The 20,820-nt window shown below is 40.4% G+C and overlaps 1 protein-coding gene across 7 annotated transcripts in view; it reads right to left on the bottom strand.

Annotated features, from left to right (window-relative positions):
* KIF13A (kinesin family member 13A) overlaps window positions 1–20,820 on the bottom strand; it is a 180,255-nt gene that overhangs the window by 98,779 nt on the left and 60,656 nt on the right. For all 7 annotated transcript variants that reach the window (XM_081145267.1, XM_081145266.1, XM_081145270.1 and 4 more), the window contains exon 3: window positions 13,093–13,105. In XM_081145267.1, the coding sequence (XP_081001393.1) occupies window positions 13,093–13,105 (13 nt within the window). The remainder of the gene's footprint in view (window positions 1–13,092; window positions 13,106–20,820) is intronic.

Below are 20,820 nucleotides of genomic sequence, written 5' to 3'. Positions count from 1 at the left end.
ATCACCAGAGTCAGAAGGACCTGAGGGGGTTCAGGGGTTGCAAACATTTCTTGTGCCATCAGATCAAACTGCAAAGGTTGACAGAGTTCACTCTGCTGGGGATGACCCAAGCCTGGGGTCGGGGGTGGGAGGTGGGGGTATTAAGGGGGATTCATGGCACTGTCTGATCTGGCAGCTGTCATCACTGTTCTGGATTTGGAAATGGATCAATGCCAAGGGGCAGGGGAAATGGATCTCTTTTTATCTGGGACCTATAATCCATGAAACCTGGTGCCCTGTCAGCTACATCTAGAGGCACCTAGAGGCACACAGTTGCAGTGGGAACACCTGGCTCTGAACAAAGCCAGGGAGAAGGAGAGGAGAGAGCCTGTAGAAATTTCAGGTAAAAACATACAACACTGTGTTTTGAAGGATTTTTTGTTTCTTAGGCATTTTTTACAAATGTGGTTTAGAATGACAAAATGTATTGGATTGTATTACTGTTCCAAATTAGTCATTGCGCTTCCTGAAGGAGGTTACGCATCCCTGACTATGTGACTGCAGTGCCTCTACTAGGAGGAGTATAATTCCTGACCCTGCTGACATCAGGTGTGGCTGTGTGACTTGCTTCGGCCAGGTAAGTGTGGACAGAGATGTACGCCAGTTCAGAGCAACAGCTTTACCAGGCCGTTGCATGGTTTTCTTTTCTTTCCCCTCTGCCAAAATAACAGCAAGTCCCAGATAGGGGCAATTCCTTCATATTGGAACCCAGACTGAAGTTACATGGTACAGAGCCACAGCTGGTCTCTGCTGACACGGAACAACAGAGAAACAAACCTGGGGTGTCTCAAGCCATTGAACTTTTGAGGTTGTTACTGCTGCATCCAAGCTAGCATAAGCTGGCTGACACACGAAGTGATTACAAGGTAAACCTAGACTGCTATCTACCCTGTTCTCCACTCACAATTTATCCTACATCCTGCAGCCAGATTAATTTCTTGCATGTACAGTTCTGACCATGTAACTTTTCTATACAAAAGTCCCAAATGATTCTTCATAGCCTACCAGGTTAATGTCAGATTCCCAACCCTCTATAAGCTATCTACTTTCCTAGGGTTTTAAAACACAGCTTCCTTTCTGGGACTCTACACTCTCACCAGAGTCTGCACTTCTAAAGGTAGAGTATCTGTAATATTGTAAGAACTATAGTTTTGTTCTTCATTCCCAGAGCTCCTAAATCCCTTGGAATTTCCTGGGTGACAGGAACCTCTTTTGTTTTAATGAGGCGACTCACGGTGGGACCCTAGATAGCTTCAGGATGGGGGCTGGATGCCAGAAAGACCAGGCCTTGATCAGCCTAGAACTTTCAGCTCCATGTCACCCCCACTCTCCAGGAAAGGGAGAGGGGTTGGGGATTGTGTGAATAATCAATCATGCCTACACGATGAAACCTCCACAGAAACCCCTAAACGACAACGTTCACAGAGCTTCTGAGTTGGTGACACACCCCAACTCCAGGGAGGCAGAAACTCCTGTGCTCAGGACCCTTCCAGACTTACCCTACGTACTGCACCTGGCTATCTGTCTGTACCCTTTATAATAAACCAGTAAACCGAAGTGAATGTCTCCCTGAGCTCTGTAAGCCATTGTAGCAAATTACTGAACCTGAAGGGGGGATCTTGGGAAACCCTGATTTGAAGCAAAGTCAGATGGAGGTGTGGGTAACCTGGGGACACACTACCTGCAATTCGTGTCTAAAGTGAGGGCAGTCTGTGGGGCTGAGCCTTCAACTTGTGGGTTTGCACTAAGTATGGGAAGTTTGTGCCAGAATTGAATTGACTTGTAGGACACCCAGTTGGTGTCCAAAGGGAACTGGAGAATTGCTTTGGTGTCAAAAGTGTTATCAGTAAAGAAAAGAGTTTTCCTTTAACATCAATTACTTTGTTTCTGTTCCTCATATACATCTCGATTCCCATCCCATATTTCTTCCTTTTGAAACCCTACACATCCTGAAGGCCTTGCTCAAGCCCCACTTTTAGCTCTATATCCCTTCTTCCTCCAGAGTCGCTGAAACAATGATGATGTTCATCATAATTTATTTCCCATTACTTACAGTGTTATATATGTTTAATCTTCCTGACCACATTAGGAATTCTAGAGAGCAGGAACCGCTTGAGCCCCCCAAACTCCCATAGGATACTTTTTACAAATGCTCTCAATTAATATTTATCTAATTAATGACATCTGAATGGATAAGTAAAAACGATTCCTTGGAAAAATGCACAGCAGGAAGGCTATGCCATTTTGCTCATGGACCCAGACAGAAAGGCAGAAAGGTGAAGGACAGCAGGGCAGCTGCATTTAACTGGGTAACGGACAGTAAGAGCCTTAGGACGGGTGCTGAAAAATGTTTCACACTCAGCCATGTGTTTGGTCTGAAACAGTGCTGTCCAATAGAGATATAATACCAAATACGTGACTTAAAATGTTTTTATTTTATTTTTATTTTTTAATCTCACCAGAGGATATCTTTTCCATTGCTTTTCAGAGATAGTGGGAGAGAGAGAAAGAGGGAGAGAGAGAAACATCAATGTGAGAGAGACACATCGATCTGTTTCCACCTTCATAGGACGTGACTGGGGCCTGGGATGGAGCCTGCAACTAAGGTACGTGCCCTTGGCCAGAAATGAACCCAGGACCCTTCAGTCCGCAGGCTGATGCTCTAACCACCGAGCCAAACCTGCAAGGGCACTTAAAATGTTTTTGTAAACACATTTAAAAAGAAAAAGAGATTAAACATTTTTTAAAATATATTTTATTTAACCCAATATAGCCAAATATTTACCTTTGTTGTCTGGTGTCTACTTTACACTTATAAAACATCTCACTTCAGACGAGCCATGTATGACATGCTCGGAAGCCATATGTGGTTACGTGGCTGCTATCCTGAACAGCACATGTCTAGAACTCATCATTTTTGAGGCTAACACTCAGCTTTCAGAAATTCACAAAGCAAAGTGATAGAGGCCACAGAAAATGATGACAGTCACAGATTGTAAAACAAATCAGAATGAAATTGCACTTTAGGAGGCATAAGCTGAAAAAAGAAGACTTTTTTTCTGAGTCATTTAAAAAAGTCGGGTTTGGGGTATATTGATATGCCTCTTTAAAGGATACTGCCTTCAAAACACAGACACACAACCCAAGGGAACAGAATTGAGAGCCCAGAAATAAACTCATGGGCAAATAATTTTCAATAAAGAAGCCAAAAACATAAAATGGAGCAAAGAAAGACTCTTCAATAAATACTGAGAAAATTGGAAAGCCACCTGCAAAAGAATGAAACTGGACAGCTCTTTGTCACCATACACAAAAATGAACTCAAAGTGGATCAAAGACCTAAACAGAAGACCTGAAACAATAAAATACATAGAAGAAAACATAGGTACCAAACTTACGGACCTTGGCCTTAGAGAGGAGTTTATGAATTTAACCTCAAAAATAAGGGAAGTAAAAGAAAAAGTAAATAAAAGGGACTCTATAAAACTCAAAAGCTTCTGCACAGCAAAAGAAACCATCAACAAAACAAAAAGGCAACCAACAGAGTGGGAGACAGTATTTGCAAACAACAACTGCAATAAGGAGTCAATATCCAAATTACATAAAGAACTCACATAACTCAACAGCAGCAGCAGCTGCAAAACCCAAACAATCTAATTTAAAAATGACCAGAGGACTTGAACAGCCACTTCTCCCAGGAAGACATACAGATAGCCAACAAATATGAAAAGATGTGCCACTTCACTAGCTGTCAGGGAAACGAGAATCCAAATGGGGCGGGGAGTGGGTACGAGGTGGAAGGGGTCAATGGGGACAAACGGGGACATCTGTACTACTTTCAACAATGAAGATAAGTTAAAACACACACACCCCCCAAAAAAACCCAACAACCCCACAAAGAGATACCACCTCATACCTATAAGAATGGTTATTATCAACAAGACAGGTCATAACAAGTGTTGGAGAGGCTGTGGAGGAAAGGGAGCCCGTCTTCACCGCTGGGGGGAAGGTAAACTGGTACAGACACTGCGGAGGTTCCTCAAGAAAGAACAGAGTTAACATATGTATGGCCCAGCAACCCCTCTTCTAGGTATCCGCCTGGAAAGTCTGAAAACAATGATTTGTAAAGACACAGGCACCCCTATGTTCACTGCAGCGTTAGTCATGGTGGCGGAGACACGGAGACAGCCCGAGTGTCCTCCAGCGGAGGACGGGGTGAAGGAGGGGTGGTGCATGCACACGGTGGAGCGCTGCTCAGCCACAGGAAGGGGTGAAACACTGCCATTTGCGACAACGTGGATGGGTCCTGAGAATATCATGCTAAGCGGAATTACACAGAAAACGTCAGGAATCATATTTCAGTCATATGTGGAATATAAAACTGAAAGTAACAAACAAGACAGACAAACAAAAACTCACAGAGACGGAGAACAGTATGGTGGCCACCAGAGGGGAGGGGGCTGCGGGGTGCAGAAAAGCATACGGGGGGTCAAATATATGGAGACGGAAGGAGACTTGATTATGGGTGGTGAACACACAGTGCAATATACGGATGATGCACATATTGAAACCTATATAATTTTATTAACCAAAGTCACCCCAATAAATTTAATAAAGTTTAAAGAATGACACTGCCTTTAAAAAGCAACGACTTTATTTCGCTTTCATGTCATTTTCTTCCGTTCATAATTTTGAGGGATTAAACACCCTGATGTTTGGTAGTGACCAACCTCACTTGCAAGTAAGACTTAAAAAAACATTTAAAGTGAATTTATAACAAAATCAAATTGGTCAAATAAATCATACACTAACTTATAAGATATTAAACATAATGATCATGAGAAAAAGTGAACTGAGTAAAAAAAAAGGGCATGACCCTAAACAAAGTGATCTTGCAGGTATTTACATTTTCTGCAAACTCTTCCTTCTCGCGCTTTCCTCCCATCTTTGCCCCCACAAAACCCACCAAGTAGAAAAACAACTTTACAACCATGTGGTATAACAGAAAGTGTTTGAGACGGCACCAGGCCAGCACTCAGAAAACCTGGGGTTGGCGCCAAGCTCTCCTTCTGGATGGTCTTGGCCAATTCATTCCCTAAGCATCGATCTCCTTGGTCTTAAGTAACAGGGTCTGATGGTCTGAGCGGAGAAATTTCCCACTCTGTAGTGTTCACTTGGCACGCAGAAGGTGCTCAATAAATACAGAGGAGGGAGGAAGGAAACAGAAAAAGGAGGAAGAATTCATTTGCTTTAATCCGCATGTGTTGAATGTGGCTCCTTAGGAAGGTAAGGTACTTGTGTCAGGTATGACCAAAGCGTGAAAGGTGAAGGGTCATCCTAGAATGTTCTGGACGGTCCAGCAGCCATCTGGGAGACCTGGAACTGGGCTTCTGAAGGCAAAGCTACCATGACCAAGGACATTTTCCTGTTCTTTCCCACAGAGTCACATGAGGGCAAAATTAGACAGCGAGTCTCCACAGACATCTTTTTCCTCTGTACACCTCCTGCCAAAACCCAAATTTTATGAGAAGGCAGCTAAACTAACAAGCAACTTTCCCCTTTGACTTCTACCTCTAAGACAAAAACCTTGGGCTCAAAGCTACAGTCACACTGATAAGGAAAAACACACCTACCTCAACTCTGAAAATTATGCGACAAAGACTCTTTGTTTGTTTTTTGTTTGTTTTTTAATTAAAGAGGAGGCATAAAGCAGGTGTCCCCATGTTTCTTTAAAAGCTTACTTTTCTTTTTAAGTGAAATAGAACACACTCTGTAACACTGCATAATATGCTACTGTGGAAGAATTAAAAGGAATGCACTTGGCTTATGCTGAAATAACTATCTCCGCTTTGGAGTGCAAATTTACAAAAAGTAACACCAACCAAAAAGAAAAAATCAAATACATAGTATAAGACAATTTATAAACAAGAATTGACTTGACCTTCCTAGGGCTGACACCGCAGACCTTGTCAGACATCTATATCAAGTGCTTTGCCGTCACTTCTAATTCACCCCACTCCAACGCTGAACCCATCAGCTTGTCCCTGCACCAAACCAGCTCTTTCTTTTTTAGCTCCTGCTGAATTTTCAGTCACTCAGTTTGAAACCCCAGAGTCCTCTCTGACTCTTTGTGTTATATTATCTTCTCCCATATGCTGTCAGCAGCCAAGTCCTAGATACTTTATTTCTGCAACGTTTTGATAATTCTCCCCATGACACTACTTTGGTACAGGCCCTTATTACCGCTTTTCTGGCACATTTTATCGAATACCATCTACAGCCTCCCCACCGACCAAATCAAATTCATTCTGCGCTCTGCTTTCAGATTAACCTTCTGAAAGGGAGCCTCAACGATGCCTCCTCTTCATTCAAAATAGACATTTGAGAGACTGAAGGTATCAGGGTACAACCCTGGCATCAAGGTCTTCCACAGCTAGATTTGGTTTCAGACTCTAGTTATGTCACCCAGGAGTCCCCTTTATGTATCATTAGCCCAACTCTGTGCCTTGTCATTCTCTGAACACAGTCAACACTCTCTTTTTTTCCATCTCTTGGAACATCTGTCTACAATCAAATTACCAAATATATGCGAGGCTTTAATAAGAAAGTCATGTGCTGCCCTGGATGGCGTGGCTCAGTGGTTGGAGCATAGGCCTGTGGACTGAGGGGCTGAAGGTTCGATTCCCGGTCAAGGGCATATACCTGGGTTGCAGGTTTGTTCCCCAGCCTGTTGGGGTTTGTGTGGAAGGCAACCAGTTGATGTGTCTCTCACACTGATGTTTCTCTCTCTCTCTCCTGCCTCCCTCCCTCCCTCCCTTCCATTCTCTAAAAGATCAGTGGGAAAAAATATTCTCAAGTGAGGATTAACCAAAAAAAACACCAAAAAAAAGGTAATGTGCATTTTTCATTAAGTATATCCCTAATTATTTAATGTTTTTAAAACTACTGTAAGTGATTGGGTTTTTGTTAAATTTTCTTTTCTAATTGTTTGTTGCTAGTATATAGAAATATAAATTGTATTTTGACTTTTTTTTTTCCTGCAATATTGCCACCTGTAAGTTCTAGGAACTTGTTTAGAGAGTCTTAATGTTTTCCAATTATAGGACCTTCCTGTATATAAAGAAAGATGCTTTGCCTCCTCCTTTCCAATCTGAATTTCTTCTATTTCTTTTTCTTGCTTTATTGCACTGGCTAGGAACTCCAGTCAATACTGAATAGAAGAGGTTAGACCATTAACCTTGCCTTATTCCCCATTTTGAGGTGGAAAGTGTTCAGTCTTTTAAAATTAAGTATGATGACAGCTGTAGATGTTTAATAGATGCCCTTTATCATGTTGAAGAAGTTTGTACCACTAGCTTGCTGCATCTGTATCATAAATGTCAAATTTTGTCAGATGCTTTTTTTCTGTATCTATACTGAGATGAGCACATGGTTTTTCTTTTTTATTCTGTTAATACGATAAATTACGTTTATTTTTTTCATATTAGTTCATTTTTAAAACCAGTTTTAGGTTTACAGAAAAATTGAGCAGATAGTACAGAGAGTTCCCATATGCCCCCCTCTTCTCAAGCACCTCCCAGTAGTTTCCCCTAATATTAATAATTTGCATTAGTGTGTTATATTTGTCATAATTGATGAACCAATACTGACTTATTATTAATACCAGAACGCCATAGTTTACATTAGGGCTTATTCTTTTCAGCTGTACAGTTCTACAAGTTTTGATAAATGCATAATGTCATATATCCACCATTATAGTATCATATAGAACAGTTTCACTGCCCTAAAAAAAAAAAAAAAAATCATGTACTTCACTTATTCATCCCACCTCTCCTCACTCTTCCTGGGGACCATTGTTTTTTGTTGTTTTTTTCCCTTCTCTCAGAAGGCACCCAAATTTGCATTACATTTTAATGTGGATTTAAAGTGGATCTGGCATATTCTAAGTGCTGGATTTAAGGTACCTTTTATTAATAGTAACAACAAAAATAGCATTCTAAGTGCACGGTTCCAAGACTGGATATAAAGAATGTCAGACCTTTCCTGCATAACAGTAGGGTAGGAACAGTGATAACTCAACCAAATATTCAAAACAACAGCCCCTCCTTTCTCCTAACCAGCACTCCTACCTTGAAATATTTCTTAGTAAAATGCACAAAATCTTTATACATAATATTGCAGGTAGGTGATTATTATTTACCATAATCACACAATCAGACATAATTTCAACAACTGCCCAAATACAGGCTACGTGAAAAAATACTCCTTAGGAAAACACAAATTAAGACAAGAGAATCCAAGTTGGTGGTAAGATGTGTAAGGTCCAGTGGGCACTTTCCCTTTGGGGTAGGCCAGAGAGGAGCATCGGGATCATGAACCAGCCTGGCATTTGGGTTTTCTTAAGAATGGAATAGGCCCGGCCAGGTGTGGCTCAGTGGTTGAGCATCGACCTAGGATCCAGGCGATCGGGGTTCGATTCCCTGTCAGGGCACATGCCCGGGTTGTGGGCTTGATCAATGACTCTCTCATCATTGATGTTTCTATCTCTCTCTCCCTCTCCCTTCCTCTCTCTGAAATCAATAAAGATATATTAAAAAAAAAAAAAAATGGAATAGGAGGGGGAGGAGAGGAAAAAGGAGAAGAAGGGGAGGGAGAGAAAGGGAGGAGGGGAGAGGGGAGGAAGAGGATGTCCTCTGGCTTGGTCCCAGTTAAGTGCCTCTGTCCATCAGTGAAGGTAACTTAATAATGTAGCTGGACTTGACCCTTCTTTCTGCTAAACTGGTGAATGTCCTTCTGCTCTAGCAGATCTTTCTTTCCTTTCTTCATTCATTCAACAGTGATTGTGTAGCTGCCATGTGCTATGAGCACTGCCCCAGGTAAACCACTAATTTTTTTTTATAGTTTTGCCTTTTCTAGAGTGTCATGTAAGTTTGAATCATAGCGTATGTAGCCTTTTCGGACTGGCTTCTTTCACTTAGCAATTTGCACTTAAGGTTCCTTCACGTCATTCGTGGCTTGATAGCTCATACACTACTCTGCTGTAGGGATGTACCACCGTTTGTTTATCCGTTCCCTTACTGAAGGACATCTCGGTTGCTTCCAGTCTGGGGCACTTATGAATGAAGCCGCTGTAAATTCTCATGTGCAGCTTTTTGTGTGGACCGGGTTTTCAGCTCATTTGGGTAAATACCTAGAAGCGTGATTGCTCGGTCATATAAGAATATGTTTAGCACTGTAAGAAACTTCAAAGCTATGTTGCAAAGTGGCTACACCACTTTTCATTATAACCAGCAACAAATGAGAATTCCTGTACTTCACATCCTCACAAGCTTTGCTAGTCAGATTTCTGGATTTTAGTCATTCTAATAGGTGTTTAGTGATATGTCATTGCTGTTGTAATGTGCAATTCCCTAATGACATATAATGTTGAACACTTTCATGTATATATTTGCCATTTGCGTATCTTCTTTGGTGAGGCTGCTATTTCTGTCTTTTTCCCATTTTTAAATTGGAAAATTCATTTTCTTACTGTTGAGTTCTAAGAGTTCTTTGAATATGTTGGATAACACCGCTTTATCAGTTGTGTTTTACAAATATTTTTCCCCAGGCTGTGACCTCCTTTTCATTCTCTTAACACTGTTTTTGTAGAGCAAAAGTTTAAACAAATCCCACTAATCAATTTTAATTTTACGGATCATACTTTTGGTGTTGTATCTAAAAATCATCCGCAACCCCCAGATCTTCTAGATTTCTCCTATTTTATCTTCTAGCAGTTTATAATTTTGTATTTTATATTTAGGTCTATGATCCACTTTGAGTTAATTTTTGTGAAGGCTATAAGGACAGTATCTAGATTCATTTCTGTGCATGTGGATGACCAGTTGCTCCAATACCATTTGCCTCTTCTGTACTTCATTTTAATATTTTCTGGTAACCTATCCCTATAGTTATTTAATTCTCTCTTCAGCTGGATCTATCCTGCTGCTAAGCCCTAATACTAAGTTTTTAATTTTGGTTTGGGGTTTGCCAGGGTGAGAACTTCTATTGGGTTATTTTCCAAATCTGTTTTGTCACTTTTTATAATTTCCAGTCCTCTCCAACATTTTAAAATCTTATTTTTTTACTTTTTGAATATAATAAGCATAGTTATGTTAAACTTCATGCTTAACAATCTGAACATTTGAAACACCTGTGGGACTATGTCTACTTATTATTTCTGCTAGTTTTTGTACATGTTGCTTTATCTGGTCATGCACCTCTTTATCTTTGATTGTGTGCTAGACATTATATTTTTATTTTTATTTTCTAAATTTTATTTTATTAATTCCAGAGATGGAGGGGAAGAGAGAGAGAAACATCGATGTGAGAAAGATACATTGACTGGTTGCCTCCCGCATGGGCTCCAGCAGGGGATCAAACCCGCAACTTAGGTATGTACCCTGACTGGAATCGAACCCAAGGCCTTTTGGTGCACGGGACGATACTCCAATGAACTGAGCTACACCGTCCAGGGCTGGACACTATTTTTAAAACCATTTGTGGAATCATTAGAGACTTAGGATTACACTTGCTTCTGCCAAGTGCCTATGGGGACCTGCATTCTAAGATCACTTTGATCCAATTTTAGCTTGAGATTTCCTAGGTCACACAAAGACCTTGCAACCACACAGTAACACGTGCAAGGACTGGTTTACTTCTGTTTCACCTTTATACCTCACCCAAGGCTGGGTCTCAATCCACTTTGACAGCCCAAAGAATAAGGCAGACCCTGAGCTCCAACACTTTTGTCCCGGTAGGTCCCCTAAGCCCTGCAAGGCTATCAGAAACTGCTCTGCCTTTTAGCTGCCTTTATCTGAAAGACATGCACCCACCAAATGCCAGGTTAAGCTCTCTAAGTTTCTACCTTCTCTTGGATCTTGATCTGGCGATACCTCACTAATTTGGTATTTCTCCAGTGCCTTCAAGCATAGGTTTTTAATATTTTGTCAAGTCCTAGCTGTCCTCAGTTATGCAGGAGTCAGGACAGGACTCTGCATCCTACGAATCCCACAAATATTTTACCTCTTATAGCCTTTAATACAAATGATTTTATATTACACTGTGCATATGTTCTCTGCCCCACCTCCATTAAAATGCTCAGACCAGGTCTGATTCACGCAGTACTTGTTTCCTGCCCAGAATAATTATTTATTTGTTAAATTGAACCAACAGTCTTTTCTGATACTTGTGCTAATTATTCATGTCAAAATCTCATTGTTTTAAGTCAATAAAATTTTATTCTTATATAACCATCATTAAAAGTACTGTTCCCTCTCCTATTTGCTTTCAATATTTACAGCTTCTGCAAGAAAAGGCCTTATCTATTTTACTGTCTTTTAAAACAATTTAACTCTATTGTGTCACTTATTTGATTTCAAGACGGTCTTTATACTTTCCAGATGTTCTTTATGGCGCGCGCACACACACACACACACACACACACACACACGTGTGATGATTTAACATTCACTTTATTTTGAAAATTTCATGACACTTCTTAGAAACTATCAATAGAATGGATACCTAGTAAAACCACTAAGCTATATACACACTGGAGAGAAAGGAACCAGAACATTTCTGTGTATAAAGAATTAGTGATTTTTTAAAAATGTGGTTTTATGCCTCTTCTCATTTCAGTGTTTCTCCTTCACTAAGTAGCCACATATGGAATTGCTTAGGATTTCATTGCCTTTTTCAGGGGGAAAGAATTAAATATCTCACAAGGTTGATAGTCCGTTCAGAAACCTCTAGGAATGAACAGCAACGGAAAGAAGAGCTACTTAAGGGGAACTTTCCAAGTAGCAGAGATACTATTCGGGTTGCAAACTTTAGGGACTATATCCACATCAATAGCTGCTCAGAGAACTTAATCCTCCAAATTTGGCTGGGATTCCGGTGCTTCCACTCCTGTAACAGCATATATGTCTTCTTTCTTAACAGATCTCATAGTATTTGTCCAATGCTTGCCTTCCTTGCTGGAAACTCTCAATGCCAAGGACAATTCCTACCCTGCCTTCGATAAACATGAAGGGTAGCATTTAGCATTTTAGTGGCTTTCCTTACTCCGAAAGCTAAATTATACTGTCCCTCATAACCACAGAGTCAAGCAAGCCTAATCTATTCTGGATTCCTTACCCTCACCCAACACATCTTAGATTCTGACCTTATAATGTGTGTGGGTGTAGCCTGTCTTGATCGCATCTCAGAAACAAAAGCTTTAACCAGCATCACTGGTCAGGGGCTAGTCGGATTTCTCCTTCCTTTTGGCACTAAGTGTCCCTTTGATACCCAATAAAATGCTCACTGATAACAAAATCAGCTTTCAATTATTTAGGAGTTGGTCATTCAGATCCCCTGCTTCTCATATTCTTTTTCCCCACTGACTGTCTAACTTTTGGGCTTCTCACTGGTAAACATGCCATTAAAGGCGGGCCAGAGCTAGGGGGATGGCGCCAATTAGCAGACTCTGTGATTGGCTAGAAATTCCAGTGGAGCACAGAGCCGGCAGATGGCTGAAGCTCTATGTAAAAGTTGGGAGAATTTTTCTGATGATATCAACTATTCCAAGGAGGGCACAGAAAACACAGCTGGTCCAGTCAATAACCACAGTTACACGCTATCATCCTGTGATGTTACTCGTTCATCCTTCCATTTCCTAGGTGGTGATACTGGACAGTCCCAGCTCCCCCATCTACTCAATCTGGGAATCAGGACATGCTGCGTTATCTCTCTGAGCCTCATTTCATCGTTAATCACACAGAAACAGTAACCTGATAGGACCAGAGCATTAATGCCAGGAATGAAATCTATGAAACTTCTTTGTACATGCAGAGGAGTTTCAGTCTAATTTTATATCACTACCAACATTAATTGTTTGTTCACAGTTTAAGTTTTACATTAGAAATTTTTCTTCTCAAGGGGACAGGCGTTCCACATGGGTTACTGTAACGGATAAACTCCTGGATCTTTACACACTTCACCAGTATGCATGCCAAACTGCATAACAGTGCTTACCTTGGGAGGTTTCCTTAATGATGCGAACAAGAAATTTCAGCAGCAGAAGTAGAGAGGGTTGTCAACACAGCAGCCACATCAGAAGGCAGCAATGAAAGAGAAAAAAACATAAGAGAAACTCAGCATCCTGATAACATGATCTAAAAGATATTGTGACTTCAACAAGATCAGAGGCCAAATTCACTTAATTGCTTGAAATGATAAACTCTTTTGTTTGTTCAAAAATACAGTATAGGCATAATGAATTTCTTTCCTGGTTTAATAGAACAGATCCAGTCGTTCAGAGATATTTTTAATGATTTCTAAAAGATCCCAACAGAAAAGCATCAAGATAAAGATGCTGCAACCACAATGCATGTGGTCAAATACATTTACATCAATTTTCATATTTAAATTTTTCTTAAATTGCTATTAAAATATGTGTATATTTCCTTTGATAATTACTCTAATTTATATGGGATTTTCCCCCCACTTAAAAAACATGGTTCTAGATGACAATTTTCACATATTTCAACTCTGAATTGAAATTTAAAAGCAAGTTACATCTTTCCCCTATCACCAACTACAAATGCATTTTTTTAACATTCAGTTTTGCATGTTAATAACTCAAAAATGACTGCAATTGCACCTGAAGAAAACTCTGAAAAGGAAATCATCTTAAAAATAACAAACCATTAGGCTGTTTTATAAATGTTTTCCTTGTGTACAAAATTAAGGCACTGAATTATATTCTATAGCATGTGATCCTATGACAGCTCTTGGCCTTTCTGATGTTTTTTGTTTTTTAAATTTATCTTTATTGTTGAAAGTATTACAGATGTCCCTCCTTTTCCCACCATTGACCCCCTCCACCCTGAATTGCTCCCCCACCCCCCACACACAGGTCTTCTTCACACTGATGGGGTTATTCTTAATGACCTTCCAATATTGTCAATTTATTCACTGTAAAATTATTGTTAAATAGATATGAGGGAGTGTGTCCCATGGGTTTAATCCTTCACAGGAACAGAATCATGAGGGTGCAGGTACCAATAGCATGGTACCCCTTCTCCATTACTGGATCCAACAGAGCTCTGAGGGCCCCAATAAAACCCAAAGCTCGGCAGCAAGGAAAGACTGTCCATGGCGTCCACAGTCAGGTAGACAACTCTAAACTTTTAAATCTAGGGAAAGAAAACCATGACATTCCTACAGTGATGAAACTGGAAGTTCATCTTCTTGAAATTCTACAAATTAGCTGAAAGGAAACGAGCCCTATGTCATTACCTCAGACATTATGCACAATGAGAACGTGGGTTTTGTCTTCAGGTTTAAGAGGGGACTCTAACTAGAAAGCTGGTATCTCTGGCTGCTTCCAAGTAGGTCTCAACATTCTGTGTCTACCCTTTAAAACAAGATAAACATTTATAGTTGTTATAATAAAAATGCACGTGTTTTTAATTCTAAGAAAGCCATGGACCTCTGCTCTGTGCGTCAAGCTTGAGGTTTCTGCCAGGAAAATTTCCTTAAGTGGAACACTGCTCTGGAAGGCATCTGTTCTGAGAAGGTAGTATAATATTTAACTAAGCCTTCTCCTATTTTGCTTCTTTATTTTTAAAAAGCCATTTAAATCACTGCTATATTTAACAAAGGAAAGAAAAGTCACTTAGGTTTCAGTAAGGAGTGGACCAAGTATGTAAAATATACCTTTCGCATTTAGGCCATGATGAACCAAGTAACCTAATGAGGCGGAACATGCTAACAGGAACCCCAGGGATCTCTCCAGGGTTCTCCTGTGCTTCCTTTATGCCACGAATGAACGATAATCATCACTAGCATCAAAGAACAAGTGCTGGTCTGTAGCTAGTAGTACACTGACCTCTGTAGCTGTCCAACAATAAAGCTATCCTTTCTTCATTGACATTCCAATGTGGTTTTCTTTACTTTTCTTAGGAAACCAATCCTACTTAAAGTAGGCATTTAAAGTACTTGAAAAGTGTACCCCTTTCACTTAGAAAGGTAGCACATTATATAGGAATGCCAATATCATTCAGCTACCATCTTTTGTGTTTCTGACAGTTTGTTAAGAATAAATGGACACTGGGCAGTAGGGAAAAAGGAGAAGCCACTAACTTCATCTGCTGCTACCCAATTACTAGTCATTTAGTTTAGAACAAGGATCCTTACTATAGAAGGGTACTGTGTGAGCTGGCACCGCTGCAAAGGCAAGAGAAAAGTAGGATGGAAAGGAGAACAAAAAGGCCATTTGAAGGCAGAATCTGTAAGATTTGCTGACCAACGAGCCACTACCTCTGTAAGGATGGAAATACAGCTGCAAGGTGTGGAATGACTTTATATGGTACTCCCATTACACACCTTGAAATGAGATGAATGAAGGGGAAAACGACTTCAATTATCTCAAAATTTAATATGCTGTTGAGTTTAAAATTTTAATTCCAAATGCATTTACAATAAAAAACTAATAGTCCCAAAATTCATCTAAAGAAAACTACATCTCTTTAAACATTACCATTCCACTTAACCTGCTCTTATTTTCAATAAAAGTCAAAAGAAAAACTAATTTTGTACTTGTGGAAAGACTTGTGGTTTGATTTTTTGGTGTATTTGGACTACATCCTACTTGGCATAATTAAATTTGGCTGGAATTTCTATAACAAGTAATACAGGTTATAGTGGTGAGAGTTCAGCCAAACAACTCTAGCTCTGCCACCATCTAACTATGTTGATCTTAGGCAATTTTATTGAACTGAACTTTAGTTTCTCTGTCTATAAAATCGGGAAAGAAGAGCACTCCTTCAGGACAGCTGAGGGATTACATGTGATGGCAAGGGTCACACTACACACCATTAGCAAATGTTATTGCTCAATGAATGTCAGATGCTATCATTGTTACAACAAAGAGCCCTCCTGGACAATGCATGCACAATGTCAACACAGCTCAACTAAACTTCATCCACGAAAAAGTTACTTGGAGTTAAAGAATGAGAGCACTTTTTTTGGCAGTAGAGAAAATTTTTCACAAAAATGAAGAGAAACATGGTGTTTAAAATATGCTCTTCAAACAAGGACAGCAGATGTTGACAATTATGGGAGAAAACTAACAGATACATGGATGGTCACTATACTCTTAAAAGAAAGTTTAAATGTTCAAAATGACCCAGCCGGCATGGCTCAGCAGTTGAGCATCGACCTAAGATCCAGGAAACTGCTGTTCCATTCCTGATCAGGGCACATGCAAGAGGCAGCCAACTGATGTTTCTTTCAGTCTCACATCGATGTTTCTCTCTCTCTCCTCTCTCTCCATCTCCCTTCCTCTAAAATCAATAAAAGTATGCCCCTGGGTTAGGATTAAAAAAAAGAAAACATGTACAATAAAGGAAGGAAAAGAATAAAGAAAAAAAAAACTTGGAAATAATTACATAAACATGTAATTAGATACCTTTTAATAACTAAACTATGATATTAATGTTTTCAGCAAAGATCCGAGAGCAGGTGCGTAACCGTGAACACGTCAGCATATTTCATAGGGCTGATCACGGATGACATCTTGTCCCGTGTGCTGCTACATGGATACAATAAATTCCTATGACAGCTGACAAAGTGGCCACAGGAATGGTTTAAATTATAATGACAGACTTCATTCAAAAATGGCCTAATATTTAAAATTTTGTCATTTACTTTCAATCTATAAAGTAGTAGTCATTTACCCTTACACCAGCTGAAGAACCTAGAAGCACTGTTTAAGGACCTGAACTGCCAGCAATAAAAGGTCAGGGGTCACCATCAGAAACAGAACCCAAGGGAGCAAACAGTTTTGGTTCCTTTTTCCAAAGTGACACCTAGAATTTTCAACTGAGTACTAAAGAGCAGAATCACATCATCAATGTGAGATGTGCCCAAAAGACCAGGATGAATATTTATAGTTTGACAGTTTCACTACTGAAGTCCATTGGAATGGACAGTGAGATAAAATATATCAACTTTATAATAGAAGTAATAAACTTCTGAAACAAAGTGAGTAAAAACAGCAAAGTCTTACAATTCCTACTGGAAATTTCCTAATCAGTTCAAGTTTTATATATTAATTTTATTTTAAAACTCTGATGATCCCAAAAATGTTTCAGGGTCACAAGAGTTGGTAAGTATAATGCCATAAATTTCAATTTTTTAATCATCATTCTCTTTCTGCACAGCTGTGAGCAATCTGTGTGCTACCCCAGCAAACATGTCAGCATACTTCATAGGGCTGATAAAGTTTAATGGCATGGGTCATACCATCTCCACTGACTAGGCAGGAAGCACGCAGTGGTGACCCTTTACATGGACCTGACCACAGCCCTCATGTTACTCACCAAGTGGCTTGCAAATAATTAAATGGATTATTGTTAAAGGACCTAATCAACCAATCTGTGAGTTTCCAACCTCTCCTAATGTCAGGTTCATTTCCACTCTGACACCAGTAACTGTAAATGCACTTCTGAAAAAAGTTTGGTTGGCTAAAAATATTTTTAATAAAAATAATTGAATGTCACTCAGGATGAGCCTAAAATCTAAATACCCCAAACTTGGAGGAGAGGAGCTAGAGGGGAGAGGAGTTGGCCAGTGATTTAATCAATCATGCCTACATAGCGAAGCCTTCATAAAAATCCTAATAGGTGGGTTCAGAGAGCTTCCATGTTGCTGAACAGGTGCAGGTGCTGGGAAGGTGGAGCACCCAGAGGGCATGGAAGCTCTGAGCCCCTTTCCCATGCCCTGCCATAGGCATCTCTTCCATCTGGCTGTTTCTGAGTTACATGTTTTTTGTACTAAACTGATAAACTGTTTTCCTGAGTTCTGTGAGCTGTAGTAGCAAATTATCCAACCGAAGGAGGGGCTCATGGTAACCTTCCACTGACAGCCAGTAGGTAAGAAGACCAACCTAACCTGGTGATTGGCATCTGAAGGGGGGTGGGGGACACTTTTGTGGGATTGAGTCCTTAACATGTGGGATCTGATGCTGACTCTAGGTAAACAGTGTCAGAATAGAACTGAATTGTAGGGCATCCAGTGGGTGCTGCAGAGAATTGGAGCTGGTCTGTGTGGGAAACCCCCAGCACATTTGATGGTCAGAGTGCTAAAAGTAGAGAAACACAGAGCTTTTTTCCCTTTATGGTGGCTACTACCTGGACACAATCTAGAACTAAAAACAGGCCCCAGGCGCCTCACAGTGTAGTCTGAGGGCTGCTGGCAGTCCACACACTGTCTGTTACTGGTCTTGGAGAAGATAAGATTCTCCAAGGCACAACCGCCCTGGCCTTCCTTTAGAGGTAAAAACGCTACCAGGCCACCCTCCTCCAACATTTACAAAAGTATCCACCTGGATGGATTGGAATTAAAAAGGAAAAAGAAATGTTCCTTCTGAAAGTTTTAATACTGCTTCTCAGAAGCCAGTGAGATGTGTCAGAGGCAATTTTCATTTCTATGTAATTAACTGGTTAAAAGAGATTACAATAAAACATAAAACTTGAGGTGAATACATGAGTATACCCACTGTGACCATTAATCCAACATAACAATGTTCGTCTATATGGTCTATATAGATTTCCAAAATTAAAATGGGTACACAAAGCAAATGGAAAGTTTTATAAGTTCCATGACATTATTTTATACAATCACTATCCATTGATAACAGCTCTGCTGCCTTTTTTTCAAATATTGTCAAGGAAAGTGACACCCGAATAGTTCCTCCTTACTAACAAAACACAGCCGCCTACAGCTGGGGACCTTGGCCACCAGGAAGCCCGGGCAAGGTCCTCTCTGTGGAGCATTCTCCAGGCCACTTGACAGAGCTCCGCTCCTAATCGCCATGGCTGCAATTCCCAGTTGGGGGAACCTGGCAAGAACTACACTAGGTTAACCAAAACAAAACTGAGCAGAGAAAGCAGGGCAATTTTCTTGTGCAATTTTCTTGCTTTGTCTTCAAATGTATCATGCAGTGAGGCTTTAAAAAAAAAAAAAAGCAGCACAAAGCACCAATTCCTGATTTAAAATCAAAAGAATGGCCTCTGGGAGGCCATTCTCAGGCTAATTCTCAGCCTATCTGCTACAACTAGACTTGACCCCAATTAATACCTGGTCTGGAAGCTCCATACATTTAACTATCTTGTTTTATTTTTATTTCCAAGACTAAGTTTTCCATTTAAGTGAGTTTGTATCTTGATAGCATATACTTGTGACAGCAAGAAAATGATCACATAAACAACATTTCAATTTTCTACATTAGGGAGTGAGAAGCAAACATCATGCTACAGCAACAGCTTCACAAAAGCACGGGTGTTAGCTGAGTAATTCTAGTAGGGATGGACAAGGGCCTTGTGTGAGAGCCAATCCAGCATGGTGGTTAGAAGCAGAGATGCCAAAAAAAGCCATTCTGCTGGGGCCCTACTCTTGCCTCCACCACTTTCTAGAAATATGACCTTGGATGTGGTGTTTAAGCTCTCAGTGCCTTGGTTTCCTCACCTATCACAGAGTTGCTGTGAGGCTTAAACAAATTAATATATGTAAAGCCTTTAAAGGTATCAGGGTAACCTGGGTGATTCAAAAATCTCCCACTTGCAGCCATTTATTTTACCTATAATCTCTCTTTCCATTTGCCATGGAAACAGGTGCCACTGCTGACGCCAGATGCTCATGAACCTTGAGAGCCTGCCAAGCCTACCTCCTTAAGAGCTGTGGGACCAAGACACCCCTGACTCGGCAGCCCAAGTATGCTGTAAGATATCTGTGTAGAACCATTTAATTTCAAAGTCACTTTGAGTTGAACCACTAAGGCAGGAAAATTACAATTCCAATCAATCCTGTTTCTGATATGAAAGAGATTTTAGGAAGCTTGTCCACTAGGCAGGATGGTATTTCTCATCCCCACCCCCAAAACAGACCATGGGAGCCGCGTATGAGCCCCAGCTGAGAATGTGTTTACGACGAGAGCACACCAGTGGTGAGCATTCATGGCTTTATTATCCTCTGTATTAAGATGCATGACGTGGGCAGCAAACCAGGTAGTCTGATTCTGGAGCCCAGATATATCTAAACGCATTGGCAGAACCCATGGGTCAATTTTAAATTCACAGCACTGAAAAGAAATGAGCTTTCAAGTTATGAAAAGACATGAAAACTTCAATGCGTATTACTAACTGAAAGAAGCAGATCCGAAAAGACTACATACTGCATGATTTCAACTGTATGATATTCAGGAAAAGGCAATCTATGGAGAAAGTACAGAAATCAGTGATTGCCAAGGGTTGCTGAGGGGAGAGGAGGGGGATATGAAGAAGCTGAACAGGCAGAGCACAGAGGATTCTCAGGGCACTGAAAATATCTGTATAGATACAACGATGGATAGATGTCACTGTACATTGGTCCAAACCCATAGAATGTACAACACCAAGAGTGACCACTACCTCGTGCAAACTATGGACTTTAAGATGATGTGTCACCGTAGGTTCAACTGTAACAAAGGGCCCCTCTAGCGCAGGATGTTGAGAATGGGGGAACCATGCATGGAGGCAGGGGCATATGGAAAATCTCTACCTTCCACTCAATTTTGCTGTGAGCCCAAAATGGCTCTTTTAAAAAAATTTTTTTACCTAAGAAAAAACAAACAAAACCCCCTATCTAACCATACCTCATATGTAATCTCTCTACAATGCCTGTCACCATCCCAGAGCAGAACTGACTACAGGCAAGTCT

Source organism: Miniopterus schreibersii, assembly GCF_964146895.1.
Source record: "Miniopterus schreibersii genome assembly, chromosome: 8".
Classification (NCBI taxonomy): Eukaryota; Metazoa; Chordata; class Mammalia; order Chiroptera; family Miniopteridae; genus Miniopterus; species Miniopterus schreibersii.
Note: the sequence above shows the minus strand (reverse complement) of the source record. Positions and strands in the feature narration are given on the sequence as shown.